The sequence below is a fragment of the Humulus lupulus genome, chromosome 5, assembly GCF_963169125.1.
Source record: "Humulus lupulus chromosome 5, drHumLupu1.1, whole genome shotgun sequence".
Taxonomy (NCBI): domain Eukaryota; kingdom Viridiplantae; phylum Streptophyta; class Magnoliopsida; order Rosales; family Cannabaceae; genus Humulus; species Humulus lupulus.
In genome coordinates this window covers 214,476,543-214,500,428 of record NC_084797.1, presented here as the reverse complement: position 1 = coordinate 214,500,428, position 23,886 = coordinate 214,476,543, and the positions used below count along the sequence as shown (strand labels likewise).

The following is a 23,886-nucleotide window of genomic DNA, read 5'->3' as shown; positions in this document are numbered from 1 at the left end:
TCAAATTTAAATGCAATTTTTGACCTAGTTTTAGTGGGGCTACAAATAGAACATCATATGAATGACTTTGACATTTTAAGAGACTCTTTGGAGGCTAGAGAGAAGAAAACAAAGAGAAATTAGAGAAAGAGATCAAATCACAAAGGAGTCATCATACTAATTCCATATTCTTCTTCTTTTATTCTTTTTATATTTTTTTGTCATATTTTATTCTATTTTTTTTAGTTTCAACATGTTTATCTTATTTTGTGAATTCTCTCTTCTAGTTTCTATCGACTAGACTCTTTTAGGTTAAAGGTGCTTTCAAAGCCCTAAATATTAATTATTTTTAGTAATAGTTATTGATTTTCTATTCTCATATATTGATTACTTATGTGTTTCCATAATAATTTTACAATTATTGTTCTGTCGTGTTTAGATGGTCACTAAATGAGATTTTGCTTTAATCTATCATATCTTAGTATTATCATTCACCTACTAATCTAGAATTCTCATAATTTATGATCAATTGCAATTAGGGATGATGTTATATCTATCTTTAATGATAATGAATATCATATCCTAGGTTATATGCATGCTTAATGAACTTGTTGCTTAGATCAAGCTATCTCCATTAAACCAAATAATTTTGTTAAATTGAATCGTCAGTGTTTTTTTTTTTTAGGTTATTTAATGAAAAAAATAATAATTAAGAGTGCTTAATTTTGATTAATTATATAAGGGATATTGAGATAATGGTGATTTTAATGTTATCTATGGCTGATAACTTGATTAAGAATAGAGAACAATATTAAAAATAAACGTTTGAAAGAATATTTAGTAGTAGAGAATGGTTTTTTCAACTATCATTGATCATTGAATTAATCTTCGTTTGTTTTAGTTATTATTTTTCTTTATTCTTAATTTTCAAATCCTTAAAACCCTATTTTAATTGAATTTATGTTGTTGGATAATAATTTCAACAATAGTAAATAATAATAATAACCAAATTTGATACAATATACAACACGAATATAATCCTTAAATTTAAACTCTCTTCATTCTAATCTTATGTTTGGTATACTAGAAAAGTGGGAGAAAATAAAATAAAAGAAAGAAAAGTGAAAAGTGAAAATAAAAGATAAAATTGAATTGTTTGGTAAGGAAAAATGGAGAGTGAGAGAAAAAATATGGTGTGAGACCCACCAAAGTGAGAGAAAAATAAAGAGTAAAGTCTCCTACAAATAAATAAAATGGATATTTGCAAAACCTCGTACCAATAACCCCAATAAAAAAAAAATTGACGGAAATATCCCGACTATTACCTTTTATTTGCAGTCATTTAATTTTAATCGTAAAGTGCCAGCTATTGACAAAATTTAATGATGTGCATATGCATTGTAGCAAATTTGTATTCTTAAAAAAACATTTAAAATGAATAATATATATATAAAAAATATTTTTTTAAATAAATTTAATTCATTAAAAATAATAAATAATAAAGCTATTTAATTCATATTTCTCGATTCTCCCCCTCGTTCTATCTATTCAATAAAACACGAACAAAAACTCTAATCCAGAAAATCTAAACCCTGAAATCAATCCCTTCATTTTTAGGTTTTCATATTTAAACTAGAAATCTCAAATAAAAATTCAATAGAAATGACTAATTTATTTCCTTGCCTAATCTAAGAAAACCTCAACCCTGAAAACACACAGTAAGACATAAACCTCAAAAAACAAAAACAAAATCACAAATAATATATTCCTCTTCGCATCGTTGTCGATCTCCAACTAAATCTTCTCTGCAGCATGACATCCGATGATTGTAGGGATTTAGCTTCGTCAACAACTCTGTAAAGAACATATTTAAACCAAAACCCAGATTTTATACTCAAAATATGTCATAATAGTATTCAACGGACATTAGAAACTTTGGGAAAAAAGAAAGTGATGACAATAGGACTTACACTTTGACCTCGAGTATCTTATTTGTCAAGACACTCATTGGTATGGATATGCCTTTGTTCTTCACTCAAATCCGATGATTCAAAACTCTTGTTCTTCGTCGAATCAGAACATGGAGGAGAGGCTTCATCGAATCTTGCCAGCCGTGAATCGAAGATGGGAGCGAGATGATCGTAGCTTTGGAGTTGTGCAGGGCTGGATGTTATCCTCGCTGGAGTTGAGATTCAAGTTTGGGCGAGGGTGAGATCTGGTTTTTGGGGTTTGGGGAATTGAGAGGGTGAAGGTGAAGGGATGGTTGAGGGAATATTGAATCGGAAGAGAGGTGAGGGTGAGGTTGTGTTAGATGAAGATAAATTATGAGAGAGACAGAGAGAGAGAGAGAGAGAGAATTGAGGAAGATGAGGATTTCGGGATTTTTTTCCTTAAATGTTGTTTTATGTTTAATTTTTCTGATAAATCACGTTTTAAAAAATTAAGATATACTTTTTAATTAGTTTTAATGAATTAAATTTATTTTTAAAATAGTTTTATATATATTATTAATTTTAAATATTTTTTGAAGAATAAAAATTAACTAAAATACACATAATTAAATTTTGGACACGCCAGCAACACGTGGCATAATAGCACGTTGACATGTGGTCCTAGCGGGCACTTAATGGTTCAAATTGAATGACTTCAAATAAAAGGTAATAGTTCGGGGTATTTCCATCAAAAAAAATTATTAGAGTTATTGGTGCATCAACTCAAAAAGATTAAGGTGTTTTGCCGCAAACATCCCTAAATAAAAATAAAAAGACTAAAATGCTTTTACAAAAAAAAAATATTAATAATGTTGTTTGTACTTTCACTATGAGACACGTGACAATTAGGAGCAATTAATGACAAGATAAGTCATGAGGTGCTTGAAGTGTGAACTCCTTTGGGAAACCCAAACCGGCCAAGGAGTGGATGTCTTTAGGTGAGGCCACGTCTCGTGGAGTTATCTTCACTCGCCCATCTCCCAAGTCTAGGATTCTGGTCCTCGGACTAGTAGTAATTGCCAGGTGTCAGTTGATAACTCTACCAAATAGAGTTATTTTACCACTTTTTATGTGCTAATTGTTGCTTAATTCTTGAGTTTTTAATTGATTTATTAAGTTTTTAAGTAATTTTGAATTTATTAGGTTTATGTTAATTTTATATATTTTTGTGTGTTTTTATAGTTATTTTGTTGTAAAATGTTGTAGTTAATTATTTGAATTGTTGTTGTTTAATTTGAGGTAAAAAATGTTGTATTATTGAGCTTAAATGTTAAAATAAATTAATTTATAATTGATATTTTTAAAGAATTAACTTGATTTATTTTATAATTGGAAATATTTTATTATGATTTATTTTATATTTATTTTGTAGGGAATTTATGACATTTTTAGGCTTTGAAAAGAAAGAAAGAAAGAAATGACATTTTTTAAAAATGCCATAAGACAAGCTTCACAAGGCTCACCGAGCTGCCCCTTCAGTTTGGCCCATCCAAAGCCTCCTTTCCCAATTCGGCCCAGGAGAAGTCCCAGACCCACGGCCCGTCTCCCAGCTGCCTCCTGCGCCCAAGCTCTAGGCCCACAGATCAAGCCCAGCTGAAGCTCCTTCAGCCAAACGCCACTCAACTCAGCAGCTTCAATCCACGCCCCCTGCCATCCTTCCGCAGCAGGCCCAATCCAGCCATCCCAGCTGCCACCAGCCACCCTCTCTTGAGCCCAACAAATGCCTAAATGTCCCATTGTCCCCTTTGTTTAAAATACCATATTTTTACCCAAACTTTTCTACACATTTTACCCCAAAACATCATCATTACACCCTATAATTTACCCCAATTTGCCATATTATTATTAATTTAATCAATTTAATTAATTTAAATGGATTATTTTAATACACTTTTTTTTTGCTATAAATAAAGGGGCTTAGTGCTTAATTCTGGGAGAGGAGGTTACCATACCACAAGTTCTACACTTTCAAAACCTCTCAATTATCTTCATCTTTTTCTTCTTTTTTGTCATTTTTCCTATGAGTTTTTAGAGGAAAAATTTGGGGGTTCATCCTCCAAATTTTCCTATTTATGTTTGTAATTTTTTTGTTTGTATTTTCTATTCTAGTTATGAGTTTCTAATCTTTTTAAGATTATAAAGGTGATGATGAAAACTATGTAACTAGATAGTGTTTATTTTGTATGTTGATTTCCCATTTTGTGCAACAAAGTTTATAGAATTTTTTCTTCAAATATTTTCTTTCATCTTAAATATCATGTATTTTGGATTGTTAGCACATATTTACACTTTGTTCTTCATTAGTGCAAAAACATAATATTCTTTGAGAAAGATGTGTTATTAAATTGTACACATCCATGCTTAGAACAAAAATATTATGTTTTGCCTTATAAATAATGTCCATTGATTTATTTGTTATTTCATTAGATTGATTTACACTAAATGTTTTGAAATTATTATTTTTAAAAGTGAAGATAGATCCTATATTTTTATAAAAAGTTGTGCTTAAATAGAATATCTAATTTGAATAAGTGATGATTTAATTAATTTATACTATTACTAAAACTTTGGAATCAATGTACTTTTAAATATTATTGAACTTATATTTTGTGGATTCTATTATCTTAATAATATTTCTTTTACCATCTTGATTTCTATTAATTTATTTTTATTTATTGTCTTAAATTTCTTTATTATTGTCTCTTATTAGATTTTATTGCCACAAAAATCTCATCAATATTTGGAGCTAGGTTAGAATTTATTAATTTTGGTTTAAAATAGTTTTCTTTTCGATTTTAGACAACTCCTTTGGGTTCGATCTCGTGCTTACACGAACACTATATTCCATATATGATTCGTGCGCTTGCGAGTATAAATTTTTAAAACATACCCGTTTTGGGTCCATCAAGTTTTTGGCGCTGTTGTCGGAGAGTTGCAAGAAAAGAAACGAAATTTATCTCAAGGTTAGTGAATTCTTGTACTAGTTATTTCAAATTTTGCACTTAAAAAAACTAAAAATAAATATATATTTATATAGAATCTAAAAAGAAAATTTGGGACGGTTCTACCACTCATAAAAAAAAAAATTTACTTATATATTTATATTTATTGTTTTTTTTAGTTGACGACACTTGTGCCTCCTTTTTATATTTTTAATTTCTATAGTCGACGGCACTTAGGCCTCCTATCTATCTTTTCAATTTTTATAGTTGATGGCACTTGTGTCTCCTAACCCTTGTTGTAATTTTCTTTATTTATCTTGTTGTTATTTTTATTTTATTTTTGCAAGTTACTAGTTGATGACAATTTTGTCTCCTAATCTTTTATTTTATGTTTTAGTTGATGGCACTTGTGCCTCCTAATTTTTACCTTAATTTTGTTATGGTTGATGGCATGATATGCCTCCCTACTATTGCCTAATTTTTTATAATCTTACTTAATTTTATCTTATTTTTCTTTGTCTTTTATCATATTATCGTGTAATTGTTTAATATCTTAACATTATTTGTGTTCTCTTAATTTTATATTATTTTTCTTTTTACCTTAATTGTCATTTAAAAAAAAAAATTATTAGTTTGTCATTTAGTTTACCATATGGATTATTTTAACTATAGTTGGAATTCTGAGTACAACTATTATGTGCAATCAAATTTAAATTATGGAGAAACTAATGATATGCATGACTATGGTGAATCCTTTGATATCCCATTTGCCCCCACCTATAATCCAAATTTTTCATGGAGTCATACCCAGTCTCCAATAGGGCATGAATTTAACATGCATAATCAAAGACATGCCCAATCTGACCTATCATATCTCATTCAACAAGAAACGAGCCCATCTTTAGAGGATACCTTACAACAGTTCATACAATCAACTTACCAAATCTTACAAGCTCAGTCTCAGTCAATCTCAAAAATTGAAACAATAGTAGGACAACTTGCAACTATTATAGAGTCGGAAAAACAAGTTTATCCCAACCAACCCATTCCTAATCCACATAGTCAAATTGAAAATGAAATGGAGAATGAAGTTGTTGAAGAACTTGTAATATGCATTCAACCCCCTAATGAAACAAAAGAGTTGAATGAAATAATTTTCGAGGCTCATGAGGAAAATGAAAAATATATAATTATATCTCAAGAGCCCATAATTGAACAAATTTGTATATTTACTCAAAATGAAAATAAGCCTAATATAGATATGCAATTTTCGTATTTTATTGATATTCCATTAAAATTGCATATTTCTAATTTTCTTGTAGGTGTGATGTTATTAATTATTACTTATGACATTTGCATCAAAGTCATAACTCACTCTACAAATGAAATTCTACACCATCGATTGGGTGTAGGTTGAAAGAAAAAAATTATTATAGTCGAGCTAAAGACTATAAACTAAAGCACTTTGTAAGAGGCAGCCCATACTTTCATATTTCATTTTATATTTCACTTTTTTGTGTGTTTTTGTTTCATGTTTATCAAATTCCAAAAAGCTTGAAGGAAACTTCTTGTCCAAAAAGAAAAGAAGAGAAGAAAACAAAGGAGTCAAATCAAGGAAGCATTCATCAAAGGGAGTAATTCTTAATTTTTTCCATTTTATTAAACATTGAGGACAATGTTTCATTTAAGTTTGGGGGTATTGTGTATGTGTTTTTCTTTGTGTTTATGCATGTTTTTCATTTGTTGTAAAATTCCAAAAAAAATTATTTTCTTTGTTTTGTTTGAAAAAAATATAGTGGTGATTTTCATTTTCTAATGATAATAATTATGATTGAAATTGTTATTAGTTCTTAGAAAAATATAAATAATTATTAAGTTTTACTTTTAATTTTTAAAGTTAGTTTTGTTTAAACATATATTTTTCATAATATGTCACTTTTCCATTCTATACGAATTTGTGATATTTGGATATAGTTTATTTAAACATTAAATTCTTTAAATCTCTAAAAAAAAAATTTGAAAAATCCTAGAATTTGCTTGATTATCTCTTGAGATTTAATTTATTTTTGTTTGCATAAGCTTGTCTAAAGGTTCACATGATGATTTGATATTTTTGTGTTTGTATGTTAAGTATCTATTTTGAAAACAATTTTAACTTTTCAAATTAATTACATAAGCTTTACTTTTATTTGTGATTTTCTTTGAACTATTTCCATTATGTAAATTTTGAGTTAAACATTTGACAACACCAATTAAAAAAAAATGTGTGTGTTTTTAATTTTTCTTTTGCTCGAGGACTAGCAAAATATTAAGTTTGGGGGTGTGATAACTCTACAAAATAGAGTTATTTTACCAATTTTTATGTGCTAATTGTTGCTTAATTCTTGAGTTTTTAATTGATTTATTAAGTTTTTAAGTAATTTTAAATTTATTAGGTTTATTTTGATTTTATATATTTTTGTGTGTTTTTATAGTTATTTTGTTGTAAAATGTTGTAGTTAATTATTTGAATTATTGTTGTTTAATTTGAGGTAAAAAATATTGTATTATTGAGCTTAAATGTTAAATATAAATTAAGTTATAATTAATATTTTCAAAGAATTAACTTAATTTATTTTATAATTGGAAATATTTTATTATGATTTATTTTATATTTATTTTGTAGGGAATTTATGGCATTTTTAGGCTTTGAAAAGTAAGGAAAAGAAAGAAAGAAAAAAATGACATTTTTTTAAAATGCCATAAGACAAGCTTCACCAGGCCCACCGGGCTGCCCCTTCAGTTTGGCCCATCCAAAGCCTCATTTCCCAATTCGGCCCAGGCGAAGTCCCAGGCCCACGACCCGTCTCCCAGCTGCCTCCTGCGCCCAAGCTCTAGGCCTACATATCAAGCCCAGCTGAAGCTCCTTCAGCCAAACGCCACTCAGCCCAGCAGCTTTAATCCACACCCCCTGCCATCCTTCCGCAGCAGGCCAAATCCAACCATCCCAGCTGCCACCAGCCACCAAGCCACCCTCTCGTGAGCCCAACAAATGCCTAAATGTCCCCTTGTCCCCTTTGTTTAAAATACCACATTTTTACCCAAACTTTTCTACACATTTTACCCCAAAACATCATCATTATACCCTATAATTTACCCGTATTTGCAATATTATTATTGATTTAATTAATTTAATCAATTTAATTAATTTAAATTGATTATTTTAATACACTTTTTTTTGCTATAAATAAAGGGGCTTAGTGCTTAATTTTGGGAGAGGAGGTTACCATACCACAAGTTCTACACTTTCAAAACCTCTCAATTCTCTTCATCTTTTTCTTCTTTTTGGTCATTTTTCCTATGAGTTTTTAGAGGAAAAATTTGGGGGTTCATCCTCCAAATTTTCCTATTTATGTTTGTATTTTCAATTCTAGCTATGAGTTTCTAATCTTTTTAAGATTATTAAGGTGATAATGAAAAATATGTAACCAGATAGCGTTTATTTTGTATGTTGATTTCTCATTTTGTGCAACAAAGTTTATGAAATTTTCTTCTTCAAATATCTTCTTTCATCTTAAATATCATGTATTTTGGATTGTTAGCACATATTTACACTTTGTTCTTCATTAGTGCAAAAACATAATATTCTTTGTGTAAAATGTGTCATTAAATTGTACACATCCATGCTTAGAACAAAAATATTATGTTTTGCCTTATAAATAATGTTCATTGATTTATTTGTTATTTCCTTAGGTTGATTTACACTAAATGCTTTGAAATTATAATTTTTAAAAGTGAAGATAGATCCTATATTTTTATAAAAAGTTGTACTTAAATAGAATATCTAATTTGAATAAGTGATGGTTTGATTAATTTCTACTATTACTAAAACTTGGGATTCAATGTACTTTTATATATTATTGAACTTATATTTTGTGGATTCTATTATCTTAATAATCTTTCTTTTACCATCTTGATTTCTATTAATTTGTTTTTATTTATTGTCTTAAATTTATTTATTATTGCCTCTTATTAGATTTTATTGCCACAAAAAGCTCATCAATCTTTGGAGCTAGGTTAGAATTTATTAATTTTGGTTTAAAATAGTTTTCTTTTCGAATTTAGACAACTCATTTGGGTTCGATCTTGTGCTTACATGAATACTATATTCCATATACGATTCGTGCGCTTGCGAGTATAAATTTTTAAAACATACCCGTTTTGGGTCCATCATCAGTCACTGCAGGTATGGACCACCAGAAGATCACCTGACAACCTTTGTAAGCCTTGATTAGTAGTGTCGAGTTCGTACCGTCGACAATCGGCATTTTCCACAACACCGCCTGACATGGGCGAACGTGCGCCGCACCCTGACAGTCAGAGACATGTTCCCTATAAAGTTGGTATACAACTTTCTGCAATGGGCCCCATGCAATCCGTCTGGGTCGTAGTCTCTATTTAGTGCAGCCTTTTGTGTATTAATTCAGCATTAATACCCCATAATTGGGGAGTTTGCATTAATGATAGATAATTAACATTAATGACCCCCAGCCTCTATAAATAGGGCTGGGGTATCCCTTGTAAAGGGTCTGAATTTTAGAGAGATAAACTCTATCACTTAGTGCAATATCTACGATGCCTGAGAACCACCATTGAAGCTTGCTCAAATAAGCTTCAAGCTCATTAAATATCAAAGATTCGTGGACTAGAGCTCTTTTATAGCCCAAACCACGTAAAATCCTTGTGTTATTTTCTATTATTTTCTTTAAACTCTCAGATTAAGTTGATAGCAACAAAGATAGTCAACAAATAATTTTAAGGAAAATATAGTAATTTTACAATTACTAATTTTCTTTTCTTCCTGTATACCAAACAAGTAAGAAAAAAAATATTTTTCATTTATTTCTTTCTAATTTTATATTCCTCTGTATTTTCTTTCTCTCATATTTTCTTTTCTTGGTACCAAACAAATAGTAAAGCTTTAGTTGGTTGGTACCAAAAGCATAAGCCTAGCTAATATAAAGATCTGCTTTGGGATATTTGCAGCAAAATCCCCTCTTTTTTATTTCAAAAGTTACACTTAACTCTCCAGTCAAAAAATTCGACGACAAAACTCCTTTTTGTTTCACTTTCGTTGCAACCAAGCCCTTTTCATTATTAAATGACAGCTAAGTCTGTTAAGCGTCAAGTAAGACACACGTGTTGACATATTATATGGCTACGTGTTAAATAATAATTTATTGATTTAAAAATAATTTCTAAATTAATTTGAATGAATTTAAGAAAAAAAATAAAAATAAATGTAAATTACTTAAAAATAAAATAAAAACTATATCTGATTTTTTTTAATTAATTAAAAACACAAAGATCCTACAGTAGAATATTCAGTTGTTTGCGGTGGAATAGATTCAAGCGTCCGGGTGAAAAAAAAAAAAGAGCAGAAGGCCCGATTGTTTCTTCAACCTAGAGAGAAAGAGATAGTGAAGCCACATTTTCTTTTGCCTCTGATTGTTCTTATATCGACTTAAATAGAGAGAGAGAGATCGTCGAGAATGCAAAGCTCTAATGCTAGTTCGTCTTCTCCATTATGCATGGATGATTTTTCGGAGATGTGGACGATGTCGAAACGCTATTGAACATAGCAATGAAGCTTTTCTGAAGCTGTGAACTCAGATCTAGATGAACGACTAGGCTTCTTCAACCACGACCTCAAGGACGAATGACTGGGCATCTCAGATCAGGACATGAATAATTGAGATGTGTGTTATAGATGATTGATGTCTTGTTGCTACTGATGAACTTTTGGGTTTGTTTGTATCTATTTCATCTAAGATTTGATTTCAGGGTTGATAAGTATCAAATTTGTCTATTTTTAATTCATTATTCTTCTATGATTATGCCCTTGATTATTTATTTAAATGTGTTTAATTAGTTTATGATAACTCTACAAAATAGAGTTATTTTACCACTTTTTATGTGTTAATTATTGCTTAGTTCTTGAGTTTTTAATTGATTTATTAAGTTTTTAAGTAATTTTGAATTTATTAGTCTTATTTTGATTTTATATATTTTTGTATGTTTTTATAGTTATTTTGTTGTAATATATTGTAGTTTAATTATTTGAATTATTGTTTTGTTTAGTGGTAAAAAAAATGTTGTATTATTGAAATTAAATGTAAAATATAAATTAAGTTATAATTAATATTTTCAAAGAATTAAATTGATTTATTTTATAGTTGAAAATATTGTATTATGATTTATTTTATATTTATTTTGTAGGGAATTTATTCTCTTAAAAAGAAAGAAAAATAGAGGAAATGTGGCATTCTCAAGAATTAAAGCTGAAAGAAATAAGGATATTATGGCATTTTTGAAAAGCTTAAAGCCCACCAAAAGCAGGCCCATCTCCTTGGCCCATGAAGCCCCTTCAGCCATCAACATATCCTTCAGCTCATGCACCTCCACGTGACAAGCTCCAAAGCCTTCAGCATCTCCAATTCATTCCAGTGTTGCTCCATCAGCCGCATGAAGCCAAGGCCAACTCCACCGAAGCCCAAGAGCAATCCAAAGCAGCCCAATTAGCCACCAGGTCCAACGCCTGACTTCTCTCCACCAAAGCCCAAGTCCTTTCTTCAGTCCACTTCGGCTCAAGCACCATCTGCCTAGTCCAAGTCAACCATGCCAAAGCCACAAAAATAAGACCAAAAACTCATATTTTTATTCCCAATATTTTTCACCAAAATATCAATTCACTCTTCCCTATTTTTCTTACCTAAATAAACATTCCTAATTTATTTTTTTTACTCTAGCTTTTCACTAATCTTTTACCCAACAAAACATTTCATCTTTCCAATACTCTTACACTTACTCTATTTATCCTACCACTTCCCAACACAATTAAATTAATCAATTTATTTATTTTAATTTGATTAATTTAATATCCACATTTTGCCTATAAATAGAGTCTTGTAAGACCATTTGGGGAGCTCTTCTTCTTCATCTTTTTTTCAACATCTTCTACACATTTTTCTCTCTTCTTTTCACTAGTTTCTCTCTACCATTTTCATCTTTTGAAGAGCATGTCAAGTATGTTATTTTGTAATTTTTATTTTTATCTAGTTATGAGCTTCTAATCTTTTTCAAAGGTTATTAAGATGATGATGAAGCAAAATGTAACTAGATAGTATTTTTTGTTGTATGTTGATTTCCCATTTGTACAACATTGTTTATGGATTTCTCTATCAAAGATATGCATTTTTCATCTATTATTGATTGTTAAAGCATATTACACTTAGTTCTTCATTATGCAAAAATATGATATTCTTTGATTAAATGTTTTTCATTAAATTGTTCACATCTAATTCTTAGAGCATAAGTATCATATTTTGCCTAAACATAATCTTTTTGATTTTTTGTAGTTTCATTAGGTTGTAACACAACTAATGCTTAGAAATTATATCTTTTATAAGTGAAGAAAAATCCTACATTTTTTTAAAGTAACTTGTGCTTGAATAAGAAAATATATTTTGAAAAAAAAGTATAGTGTGATTTATTTCAACTATATCTAAACTTGGGAATCAATATACTTATAAATACTATTGAACTTGCATTTTGTGGATTCTAACATCTTAATAATCCTATTTTACTTATCTCATTTGAAAACCATTTTTCTATTTACTCTTAAATCTTTTTATTACTTGTTTTTTATTTTTCTAAAACAAAATCTCATCAAATATTTGGAACTAGGTTAGAATATTATTGCTTTGTTTGAAATAGTTTCTTTTGATGTTAGTCAACTCCCATGGGTTCGACCTCGTACTTACATGAACATTATATTCCGAAACGATTCGTGCACTTGCGAGTTTAAATATTAAAACACCCTCTTTAGGGATCAACAGTTTATTTTGTGTTTTTAGGATTTTCAAGACATTTGGATGAAAAAAAATAAATTTGAGATGTTTTACAAGCAATGGTTAAGCTCGAAATTACAAGTCTGAAACTCCACACTTGTTTTTGACAATTTTCCAATACTCTTTTGTAAATCTTTATAGAAATACAAGTTTTAGATGTTTTTCTTAGCTTTCCATAGCTTTTTCAATGAGGAAATTACACCAAATATGAAAAAAAAATATTAAACATTGAAAAATATGACAGTTTTTTTTCTTAAGTTTCTTATGGCATATTTTTTTTGTTTACATTTTTAGGGGAGTTTTTTTCTCATATGTTTGTAATATTTTATTTGTATACCATATTCTAATTTTATACAATTTTAGTAACTAGTTTTAATATGTTTTGAAGTTATTTTTATAATTTTAATCTATTTGTAATCTTTTTTTATCATTCATATTTTATAAAAACGTTTTTATTTTACATTATTTTTAAAAAAATAAAAACTAAGACCTTCTTCACCATGTTTTTTATTCCCAATTCTTCTTCTTATTTTCTTTCATTTTTTATCTTCTTCAACATTTTCTCTGTAATAACTAGTCACCGCTATCAAAACAATTTTGAATTTTTTTTTATGTGATGTGTTAGTAATCGTATGCTAGTGTCAATTTTTTTTTAGTGATGTGTGGTAACCGATTACCACTATCAAAACCATTTTTATTTTTTAAGTGATGTTGTGGTAACTGGTTACAAGTATAATCATAATTTTGATTTTTTAGTAATGTACCAGTATCAAAATACCAACTGAATTGTAACTGGTTACTTAATCAGATCTGGAAAAAAAAACATACATGAAAAAATAAATTAAATTGATCGTGATGGTAACTGGTTACAGCTAGGTTTGAAGAAAAAAAATCTGAAAAAAATGAACTAGCTACGATGGTAACTGGTTACTTATCTAGACTTGGAAAAAAATCAAATCCTAACAAAAAAATGTAAACTAATCATAATCGTAACTGGTTACAACTATGTTTGAAAAAAAAAATCAGATCTGAAAAAAAACCAGTCGCCATGGTACCTGGTTACTTAGTTACATGTGAAAAGAAAATCAGATCTAAACAAAAAAATCTAAATTGATCGTTGTCGTAACTAGTTACAGCTAGGACTGAAAAAAAAAATCAAATATGAATGAAAAAAATTAGTCTTCATAGTACTTGATTACTTAAACATGTCTTAAGAAAAAAAAAATCATATTTGAACTAAATATCCTAAAAAATCGTGATGGTAACCGGTTACAGTTAGGGCTGGGAGAAAAAAAAATCCGATCTAAAGTACAAAATCATATTTAAAATGATAAATTAGATGTTAAAAAGAAGAAGAATAACAAGAACAACAAAAATAATAGCCTTAAAACAACAACAACAAACAAAGGGGGTGGAGTTGCATCATCGTCGTGGGGGTGGGGGTTGCGTCGCCGGTGGATGGCGAATGTGGTGTCGCCGATGGGGGGCTGAGAAGGATGAACCAAGTAGGGGAGGAGAGTGGGTGAAAGGAGAAAATAAGGAGAGGTGTCGTGAGGGAGAGAGGAGAGAATGAGAGAGAGTTTTGTGTTAAAATATGGTAATCAATTTTTTATATTTTATAAAATTCTCATGTTTTAAACTTTTTTTTTTGTTGCAAAAATCACCACATTTTGTGCCATTTCTTTTTATCCATAAATATAGAAACTAACCTACTTTTTCCCATATTTATGTAAACTTCTCTTTTTGAATCGTCCAATTCCAAGCTATATCGAGAAAGTTATGATTAAAATACCATCAGTGGTTGTAGTTGAAGAAAAACGAAAAAATTGCTATGGTCGCGACCAGCCACGTCCCAGGCTACGGCCACATAAACAAATCCCAGCAGTCGCGACCAGCAATGTCCCAGGTCACAGCCGACGCCTGATTTTCTGGAAAATTCAACTTTAAATTTTAAATTTCAATTGTATTTTCGAGGGGATATAAAAGAGGTTAGGGTTAACTTTTAGAAAAACTTTGTATTGACGCAGTTTTTCGCCAAAAGTGTATTAAGAAATTAAACAGGTAGATTAGTGCTGAATTATAAACCGTAATGAAATAATTAACACTCTCGAACACGCACAACTTTTACGTGGTTCAGTGGTTAAAATCCACCTAGTCCATGAATCAATATTATTACTTTTCTCTCTCAATTTTTGCAGAGTTTTGGTAATACAAAAATGGTCGTCTCTTGAACTTGTTGATCCCAAAAGAGGGTGTTTTAATATTTAAACTCACAAGTGCATGAATTGTTTCGGAATATAATGTTCATGTAAGTACGAGGTCGAACCCATGGGAGTTAACTAACATCAAAAGAAACTATTTCAAACAAAGCAAGAATATTCTAACCTAGTTCCAAATATTTGATGAGATTTTGTTTTAGAAAAATAAAAGACAAGTAAAAAAATATTAAGGATAAAAATGGTTTTCAAATGAGATATGTAAAATAAGATTATTAAGATTTTAGAATCCACAAAATGCAAGTTCAATAGTATTTATAAGTATATTGATTCCCAAGTTTTGATATAGTTGAAATAAATCATTTTTTCAAAATATATTTTCTATTCAAGCACAAGTTACTCTTTAAAAAATGTATGATTTTTCTTCACTTATATAAGATATAATTTCTAAGCATTAGTTGTGTTACAACCTAATGAAACTACAAAAAATCAAAGAGATTATGTTTAGGCAAAATATGATACTTATGCTCTAAGAATTAGATGTGAACAATTTAATGAAAAACATTTAATCAAATAATATCATATTTTTTGCATAATGAAGAACTAAGTGTAATATGCGTTAACAATCAACACTAGATGAAAAATGCATATCTTTGATAGAAAAATCCATAAACAATGTTGTACAAATGGGAAATCAACATACAACAAAAAAATACTATCTAGTTACATTTTGCTTCATCATCATCTTAATAACCTTTGAAAAAGATTAGAAGCTCATAACTAGATTGAAATAAAAATTACAAAATAACATACTTGACATGCTCTTCAAAAGATGAAAATGGTAGAGAAAAGAGAGAGAAATATGTGTAGAAGATGTTGAAAAGATGAAGAAGAAGAGCCCCCAAATGGTCTTACAAGACTCTATTTATAGGCAAAATGTGGAGATTAAATTAATCAAACTAAAATAAATAAATTGATTAATTTAATTGTGTTGGGAAGTGGTAGAATAAATAGAGTAAGTGTAAGAGTATTGGAAAGATGAAATGTTTGGTTGGGTAAAAGATTAGTGAAAAGCTAGGGTAAAAATAAATTAGGAATGTTCATTTAGGTAAGAAAAATAGGGAAGAGGGAATTGATATTTTAGTGAAAAGAAGAAAAATATTGGGAAGAAAAATGTGACTTTTGGTCTTTTGGTGGCTATGTTGGCAGCTTGGCTGTCTTGGGGCGGTTTGGGCCATTTGGGCTATGGTGGGCCTGGAATTGCTGGAGTGGTTCGGCATATATGCAAGCTGGGAAGAGGCAGAAGGCTTCGGAATGGGCCTGGGCTGGCGGAATGCTATGGCCCGTTGAAGCTGGCTTTGCTGAAATGAGAAAAGGTTGGCATTGGGCCTTCTTTGCTGAAGGAAGGAGGCGCACGGCAAGCTGCTCGGCTGGAAGAGTGCTTCAGTTGCTGGAGTTTCGGTGGTGCCAGCTGGCGTGGAAGCATATGAAGATTGAAGACTTTGTTGCTGCTGGGCTGGAACCGTACGGCTGGGAAGCTGTGGTGCAATGGGCAGCTGATTTATGAAGAGCCAGGGGGGCAGGCGGACTGGGCCTGAATCTGGGCTGTTTTCATGGGCCTTGCTGGTTGAAGAAAAATGCCAGTTTTTTACTTCCTTTTCTTTGAAAATGTCATTTATTCTCCTTCATTTTTATTACTTTTCAATAGCAAAAATACACCAAATTCCCTAACAAAATAAACATAAACTAAATCATAATAAAATATTCCCACTATAAAATAAATCAAGTTAATTCTTTGAAAATATTAATTATAACTTAATTTATATTTAACATTTAAATTCAAGAATACAACATTTTTTTACCTCAAACTAAACAATAATAATTCAAATAATTAACTACAACATTTTTCAACAAAATAACTATAAAAACATACAAAAATCTATAAAATTAAAATAAAGCTAATAAATTCAAAAAGTAATTAAAACTTAATAAATCAATTAAAAACTCAAGAATTAAGCAACAATTAGCACATAAAAATTGGTAAAATAACTCTATTTTATAGAGTTATCATGGTTCAGTGGTTAAAATCCACCTAGTCCATGAATCAATATTATTACTTTTTTCTCTCAATTTCTGCAGAGTTTTGGTAATACAAAAATGGTCGTCTCTTTCCCTGTCCATTATTCCTAGTATTTATAGGAGAATTTCATGGACAGATTTGGGTAACCGCGTTAATAAATATGGTTTCTATTTAATACATATTATTCTCATTTACATTGCGATGTGATTTGATAACATGATAGAATATACATTTATTATCTCGGATAATAAATGATAGATATGTGATACAACTTGGGCATTAATGAGCGTATAAGGAGTCTCTGAATCTCCTGGGATCCTTCAGTATGTGTTATGTCCAACGACTATCTGAACCTAGCTCGTAGTAAGCTCAGAGCGCCCAAATTTGGATCTGGTTATTATAAGTCTCGAACTCAATTGTTATTCTGAGAGACGGTCTGATAATAACCTGTATATCATCCTGTACAGCCCCCAAACTCGACTGTTCACATCACTGTTAGCCAGGTGTTCTACTTGGCTATTCTTCCACATATTCATCTGCCAGCTGTACCCGAGCTAAGTAATTGAGCTCATGCTAATTTCAGGGTACAACACTTTGGATGGCGAATTTTAGAGTCTAGAGCGGCAGAGGAGAATAAAATACATCAACATCTACATTCTTCAATCTAGTTTTTCTTTCTTCTCTAAAACTTCTTTATTTTCAATCCATGTTTATGTTTATGGTCATGTTTGAGATTATGGAGTAGTTTTCTTTTTGGTTAAGGGTTATTTCAAAACCCTAGACATGAGATCTTATGTGCATTGATGAATTGTATTCATTCTATTCCCTTATATTAAATTGCTTCTATTTTCTATTTAAATGTTATGAATCTTGTAAGATCTTATTTAGATGGCCACTAATTAGGGTTTTGCATTATTCTATTATAATCTTAGGATTGCTATTCACCTAATAGTCTAAGATTCTAAGAAGAGTGATAAATTGCAATTAAGTATTTTGACAAGTATTTTAATTGTGATGAAGAATAGAACCTAGGTTTAATGAATTACATGCTTAATGAATTTTTTGCCTAGATTAACTTGTTTCATTGAATGTAATATTTTTCCTGGGTTAAATAGATTGCAAGCTTAATGAGTTTATTACTTGGTAAAAATGAGTAATTAAGAGTGTTTAACTTTAATTAATTATACTAGGGAAATTGAGATAATTGATTGCTTAAGTGTTATCTGTGAGTTTAATAGTTTAATTGGGAATACATAATATTATTTATCATTGTAGATAGATTGATTGTTGAAGGTGGGGAATAATTATTAACTACTTCTTTAAATCGTATTATCCTTTGTTCTTTGATTTTTATCTAATTTTATGTTATTAGTTCTTAAAACGAAATCTCTTTTTTAATTCTTGTTTTTATTTTGAATGATAAACTGAATCATAGTCCTCGTAGGTTCAACATTTATTTGACACTATACCAAAGTAGTTGGTATAATTAAGAAATAAGAAATAATTAAATTTAGTACGACATACGACATGCAATCAAGAGTTTTGAATGGGGTTTTCTTCATCTGAGATTCTAAGTTTGATTTGCAAAATTTATGGGTTTGTATGTATTTAGTTCATATGGTATTCAATATTTGAGTTTTTGATTGCGGGATTTTGAATGGTTTTTTTTTTTCATATGAGTTTGATTTGCAAATTATGGGTTTGGAATATTTTGTTAATCTAAGTTTGGTTATTATAACTTTTGGGTTTGAGTTTTTTTTATTTTTCAATTCTTTAAATTGTTTATTGAACAAAGAGGGAGCGAAATTGAGTTGAGGAAGATGATAGGTTTTTTAATTTTAAAAAATTATGTTTTAAGGTTTACTTTTAATAAATAATTAATTATTTAACACGTAACCAATAACATGTCCACAAACCTTAACAGACTTATCTGTCATTTAAAGGTTTTATCTGTCATTTAAATGCAAAAAGGACAAGCAGCGACCAAAAGTTTTAATGTCAAAATTTTTGATTGGGGAGTTATGGTATAACTTTTGCGAAAGAAGAAAGGCCATTTAATTTTTACATACATACTTGTATACATATGACAATATCCTGTTCTCAATAATTGCACGTAAATCCTTCCCTACATGTCAAAATGTCGTGACTATTGTGGGAAAAAAGTCATTCCTTGTTGCCATGCCACTAATAAATTTTTAAATTATAATAAACAGTTAACTATTGAAAAACACAATTTACAAATTGCAAATTGAACTACAACCTTCGTTTCTGTTGTTATAATTATATTAAAATTTAATGGAACTATAATGTTTTAACAAGCACCAGAAAATAATTAAAAAAAGGACATGACACTAGTGTGTAGAGGGAGGTATCAAAAAGGGGGTGAGATTTATACATCGGTTAAGATTAACGAAGATACAATCACAACATATGCCAGAAAAAAGAAAATAGCTATCTGAACGAAAAACTTTGGGTTTTCTCTCATGTTTGGGGATGTAACTGCCCTGCAAACCACATAATCATTCACTTGTAAAAGCTCAAAACAATTAAACAAACAGAATGTGAACATCGAATCAAATCGAATCTACTTTGGTTAAAAGATTAATTTAGAATGATCAATTACCTGGCGATGCGCTGAGAAAATCGGTGAAAGGGTAAACTCTGGATGAAGACAATACCAGGACCCATTAGAACAGCTGTTACTAGATTTTCGCCCTGTGTTTTTTACCACAACGAGTCAGGGAACACTGAATTTATTTGCAGCTATGGTATCTGGGAACATTAGAATTGACTTGAACCTATAGCTTCTAGAAATGAGTGAGCACACCATAAAGGTTATTCTCCATACATAAAGGTGGGGGAAAAATGAAAAAAACTCTACGGAGGACCAGATGTAAGTTGGTTAAAGATCTTCTAATCACTTCTTGAGAATGTGGTTGCACCCGCTCTTGTATTATTAACCTTAGCATCCGATTGCCAACCTTACTCATTAGAAGAGCAATGAGAAGTTATTCAGACTAAAGTTTGAGCTATAGTACATATGTAGCTATATTTCCTGTCGGATGAGTTTAATTTTCATTGTTTGTTCTTTGTGTATGTTTTCTTCTGGTTTGATGGCCCTAATGCATGTGATCTTACCCGGGGACAGACTATATAGCACCTAAAAAAACCAGGAGCAAATTTCAGTTGCCTTTGTTTACTAAAATGCCCCCAACATGGAATGATGATGCATTTCTTCACTATAGCTAATCAAGCAATGTGCCATGTTACAATACTAAGTAAGAAAGGAACCTCAACAACACTCCCAACAGATAATACACAACTACAAAGGGACTCTTACACCTTGGTGAATCTACAGTCCATGGATTGGTGAATCTACAGTCCATGGATCACCTAAATTGTTATTGTCAGTGTTAGACGTAACAATAGGACTTCTAGCTTGAAAAAATTACTATTAATATCAAAAGAAAAAGATAAATAAATATACACTGAATAGCGAACTACTTATTTTGGGAACCAATCATGAAACAAGAACCACCACTAGATTAAAGGCAGAAACCAAAATAAGAAGGAAGCTATTAAGAGTTAAGGGGGAAAATATCTTACCCCAAACATTGCTTTTCTCATTGGACCATTGTATTTAATTTGGACATTGACTGTGGAATTCAAGGCAACAATGCAAGACACGTCAACGGCAAGTACCTCACCAACCTCGAGATTTTTCTGTACAACTAGCAAAAACAAAATCACATTCCTTAAGTTTTAAGTAGTTTCAGAAAAAATTATAATCACAAACATAATTAGATCCTATATCTAAAACAATGTACAGCATCTGGAAAGGAATAGAAAGGGGAAGAAAAAAAGGAGTTCAGAAGTCTTCTAGAAAGCCACAGATAATATTCCACTTAAAATAATATATTCTTTGTCTACTCCATCAGTAAATTAAGTCTAGTTAATCAATATATTGGAGCCAGTAAAACTTTACAAGTACATCGATACTTTAGGCCTGTTATAAAAGAGCCAAAAGAATGGAAAAAAACTACCAGCAACTTATAGAACACGAATTCATAAAAGACCTTAACTGCAATTTGCTCATACATGTAGGATAAAAAGTGCATACCAGATCCACCTGCAAGTATAAACGCAAGCCCTTGACCAGATATCTTCTGTCTTAAAAATACCTAGATAATATCAACATACATGTTAGTTAGATAAACTCACCCTACGACAACCCAGTGAACAAAATAAACTAAAATAAAGAAAAAGATGAAAAGAAATTAAGTGAATGGAAAACAGTAGGATTTATTGTTATTATTATTTAACAAAAAAAGAAAAATCAACACTCCTTCAGGCCTCACCTCTGCACTAGCAATATTACGTGCCCTATGATCAAGTGTATTGCTGACTTTCACATCATTGACAGAGCATAGAAATACATCTGCCTACAAAATTTCAAACAAAATCTTAGGTTATGATGACTAAGAGAATGAGCAATAAAAATGCATAAAAGTGTGTAATTTAGCACAAAAGGACCATAGAAAATTAAAAGCATAGCAAATAGAACTATCTAAATGAGCAATTTGGTACTACCTGGCATAAAATCTCTCCACCAAATACTGCCAAATCAATCTGACCGAAAAAAAAGAGGACAAATTAGAAAGATTAAAATACTACAGAGAATTATTAGCCCAAGAACCCAAGCCCAACAATATAGAATTGAGTCAATTGACTTGTTTAGTGTTTACAATTTACAAAAAAATTATAAACACAAACCGGTAGAATTCGAGCAAGGGAGGGAGCAGCAATGCCAACAAAACCATCACTTTGCCCGTTATTACGGAAAACTACACTAGTGACGCTCTTGCCAAAAAGCCAATGCCACATCCCCACTTCATTTTCGGGAAGCAAGACATTTTCCATTTCAATGGACTCAGACATGTAGCACATTGAGCCTACAAAAAACTCATCAATCAGTTGTGCATGTAATCAGATAATAAACCCACATCATGTAGTAGTTGACAGACACAACATAATATAAGACTACAATAATAAACTGGGGACTAAAAAATACACTTAAGGTGATGGGACTCTAGAAGAGCGACAAAACACTCCAAAGATAGCTGGTGGCCAAAAAACCAGTACTTTAGGGTCTAAAATTAAAACTAAAATTTTTCTTTGTCTAATCTTTGCATAATCAACATTCTCATAAATTAAGTTAGAGTTTCACTACATTTATTGACAATTTGTGAGCAATATTGTTGGCATGCAGCCATGGAATCAACAGGCATGACATCTAAGAAGATTTTCAATAACTAACCAAAAAACAAAAAAAGACAAGCTATCATTGTCTAAAAAGCAACATAAGCCAATAAAGAAAAAGATGGGCACATACAAGTTATAACGCCACATTTTAAAAGAAGCTTACCAGGCTTTGCAACAACCTTTTCTTCGGGCTTCAGCATTATCTGAGGAAAGGCAAGCAAACAACCACGAGAAAATAGTTCAAAAGGGAGAAAAGGAAAATTTCCAAAGAAACAAAGATATGATTCAACAAAATTCAGGATATTTAAGCATATACCTGAACCACCTGAGCTTCACCACCCAAAATTTGGAAAGGTATCACAGCATCTTGTGGACTCTACAAAACATTAGCCGCCCATTATTATGCATATAACAAACTCGTAATAGAATATCCATCACGTTACAAAATTCAAGTTGGGACAAAAGGTGTTTCACAAACCAAACCGGACTCCATAATGTGGGCATTAACAAGAAGAAATTACCAACACCAAATACAAGAAATCAATATGTCAAGCTAAATTTAATCTCTATGTTAAAAAAAACCCGAAATGCTTACAAAAATTATACATATAATGGAAAGCAGCAACTATGCATCACAGTGACACACAACACGAAGCAACATGAGCCAAAAGCATGAATCACAACAAAACCCTAAATTCACATGAGAATTACACCCCCCGGGAAAATCTAATGCTCCAATTTTCTTTCAAAGCAAAATAAATGAGTAAATTAAAAAACATATCAGTAGAAATCAACATGATTTTTGTCCTGGAGACCAAAAGTCAAACAAATAGCGCCAAAGTCAAATTAGGAGTACCTGATAAACGTAAGGCTGAAAAGGCGTTGAGAAAAACGGAGCGGCCATGGCGAAAACGCAGAGAAAATTAGCTCGAAGTTACAGAAGATCAAAAAGAACGAAACCCTTGAAACTTGAGGTTGAAACAATTTTTCTCAGGCCATTTTCCCTTGATCACTGATCAGATCGAAATTTCATTTCAATATAGTTCCAGAACGACGTCCTTTCTCTATAAAAAAATAAAAGGGAACTCTTTTTCTTTATTATTATTTGATTTTGTTTGTACGTTGGACAATTTAGATTACCAAAATAGCCTTCTTCGTGGTTTGGTTGCTTTGTAGCAGATGACTCACTAAATGCAGATTGTTCAGTGGCATTTTGGTCAATATGAACTAAATCTCATCTACCTAGTCGTGATCGTTTAATTCTCACGCTGTACAAAATTCCGGGACGAAGTACACGTCGGTGAGAACTATGACATGGCGTATTTTAATTGGTTGAACTGTAAAACATCTACGTGTTTATCACTTTCCTTCCCAATTGGCAATTGGGCCATGGGCCCTGTGATCTACATTTATAAAAGGAAAAATTAGATTTGGTATTGATTTTTGCATTTTATTTTAGAAAAATTACATTTGGTATTGATTTTTGTATTTTATTTTAGAAAAATTACATCTAGTATTAATTTTGTA

General features: G+C 30.6%; 1 protein-coding gene and 1 long non-coding RNA gene across 2 annotated transcripts; both read right to left on the bottom strand.

Moving 5' to 3' along the window:
* Positions 1 to 1,565: 1,565 nt before the first annotated feature.
* Positions 1,566 to 2,373, bottom strand: LOC133833967 (uncharacterized). The gene is made up of 2 exons (XR_009893238.1): positions 1,950 to 2,373; positions 1,566 to 1,833 (listed from the first exon to the last, which is right to left on the bottom strand). It is a non-coding gene; the product is annotated as an uncharacterized LOC133833967 (long non-coding RNA).
* A 16,972-nt stretch (positions 2,374 to 19,345) lies between these two features.
* LOC133778140 (uncharacterized) lies at positions 19,346 to 23,452 on the bottom strand. The gene is made up of 10 exons (XM_062217969.1): positions 23,216 to 23,452; positions 22,676 to 22,735; positions 22,523 to 22,562; positions 21,871 to 22,049; positions 21,688 to 21,726; positions 21,456 to 21,539; positions 21,218 to 21,278; positions 20,704 to 20,828; positions 19,721 to 19,812; positions 19,346 to 19,601 (listed from the first exon to the last, which is right to left on the bottom strand). Exons 1-10 carry the CDS (start codon positions 23,261 to 23,263, stop codon positions 19,487 to 19,489), a joined length of 843 nt encoding a protein of 280 aa, XP_062073953.1. The 5' UTR covers positions 23,264 to 23,452; the 3' UTR covers positions 19,346 to 19,486.
* Between the last annotated feature and the right edge of the window lie 434 nt (positions 23,453 to 23,886).

Coding starts and splice junctions, on each gene's coding strand:
- LOC133778140 (XM_062217969.1), bottom strand. CDS start 23,263: ATGGCCGCTCCGTTTTTCTCAACGCCTTTTCAGCCTTACGTTTATCAG. Junction 22,736..23,215: donor TTCAGCCTTACGTTTATCAG/GTACTCCTAATT, acceptor AATGTTTTGTAG/AGTCCACAAGATGCTGTGAT. Junction 21,727..21,870: donor CCCTTGCTCGAATTCTACCG/GTTTGTGTTTAT, acceptor TTTTTCGGTCAG/ATTGATTTGGCAGTATTTGG.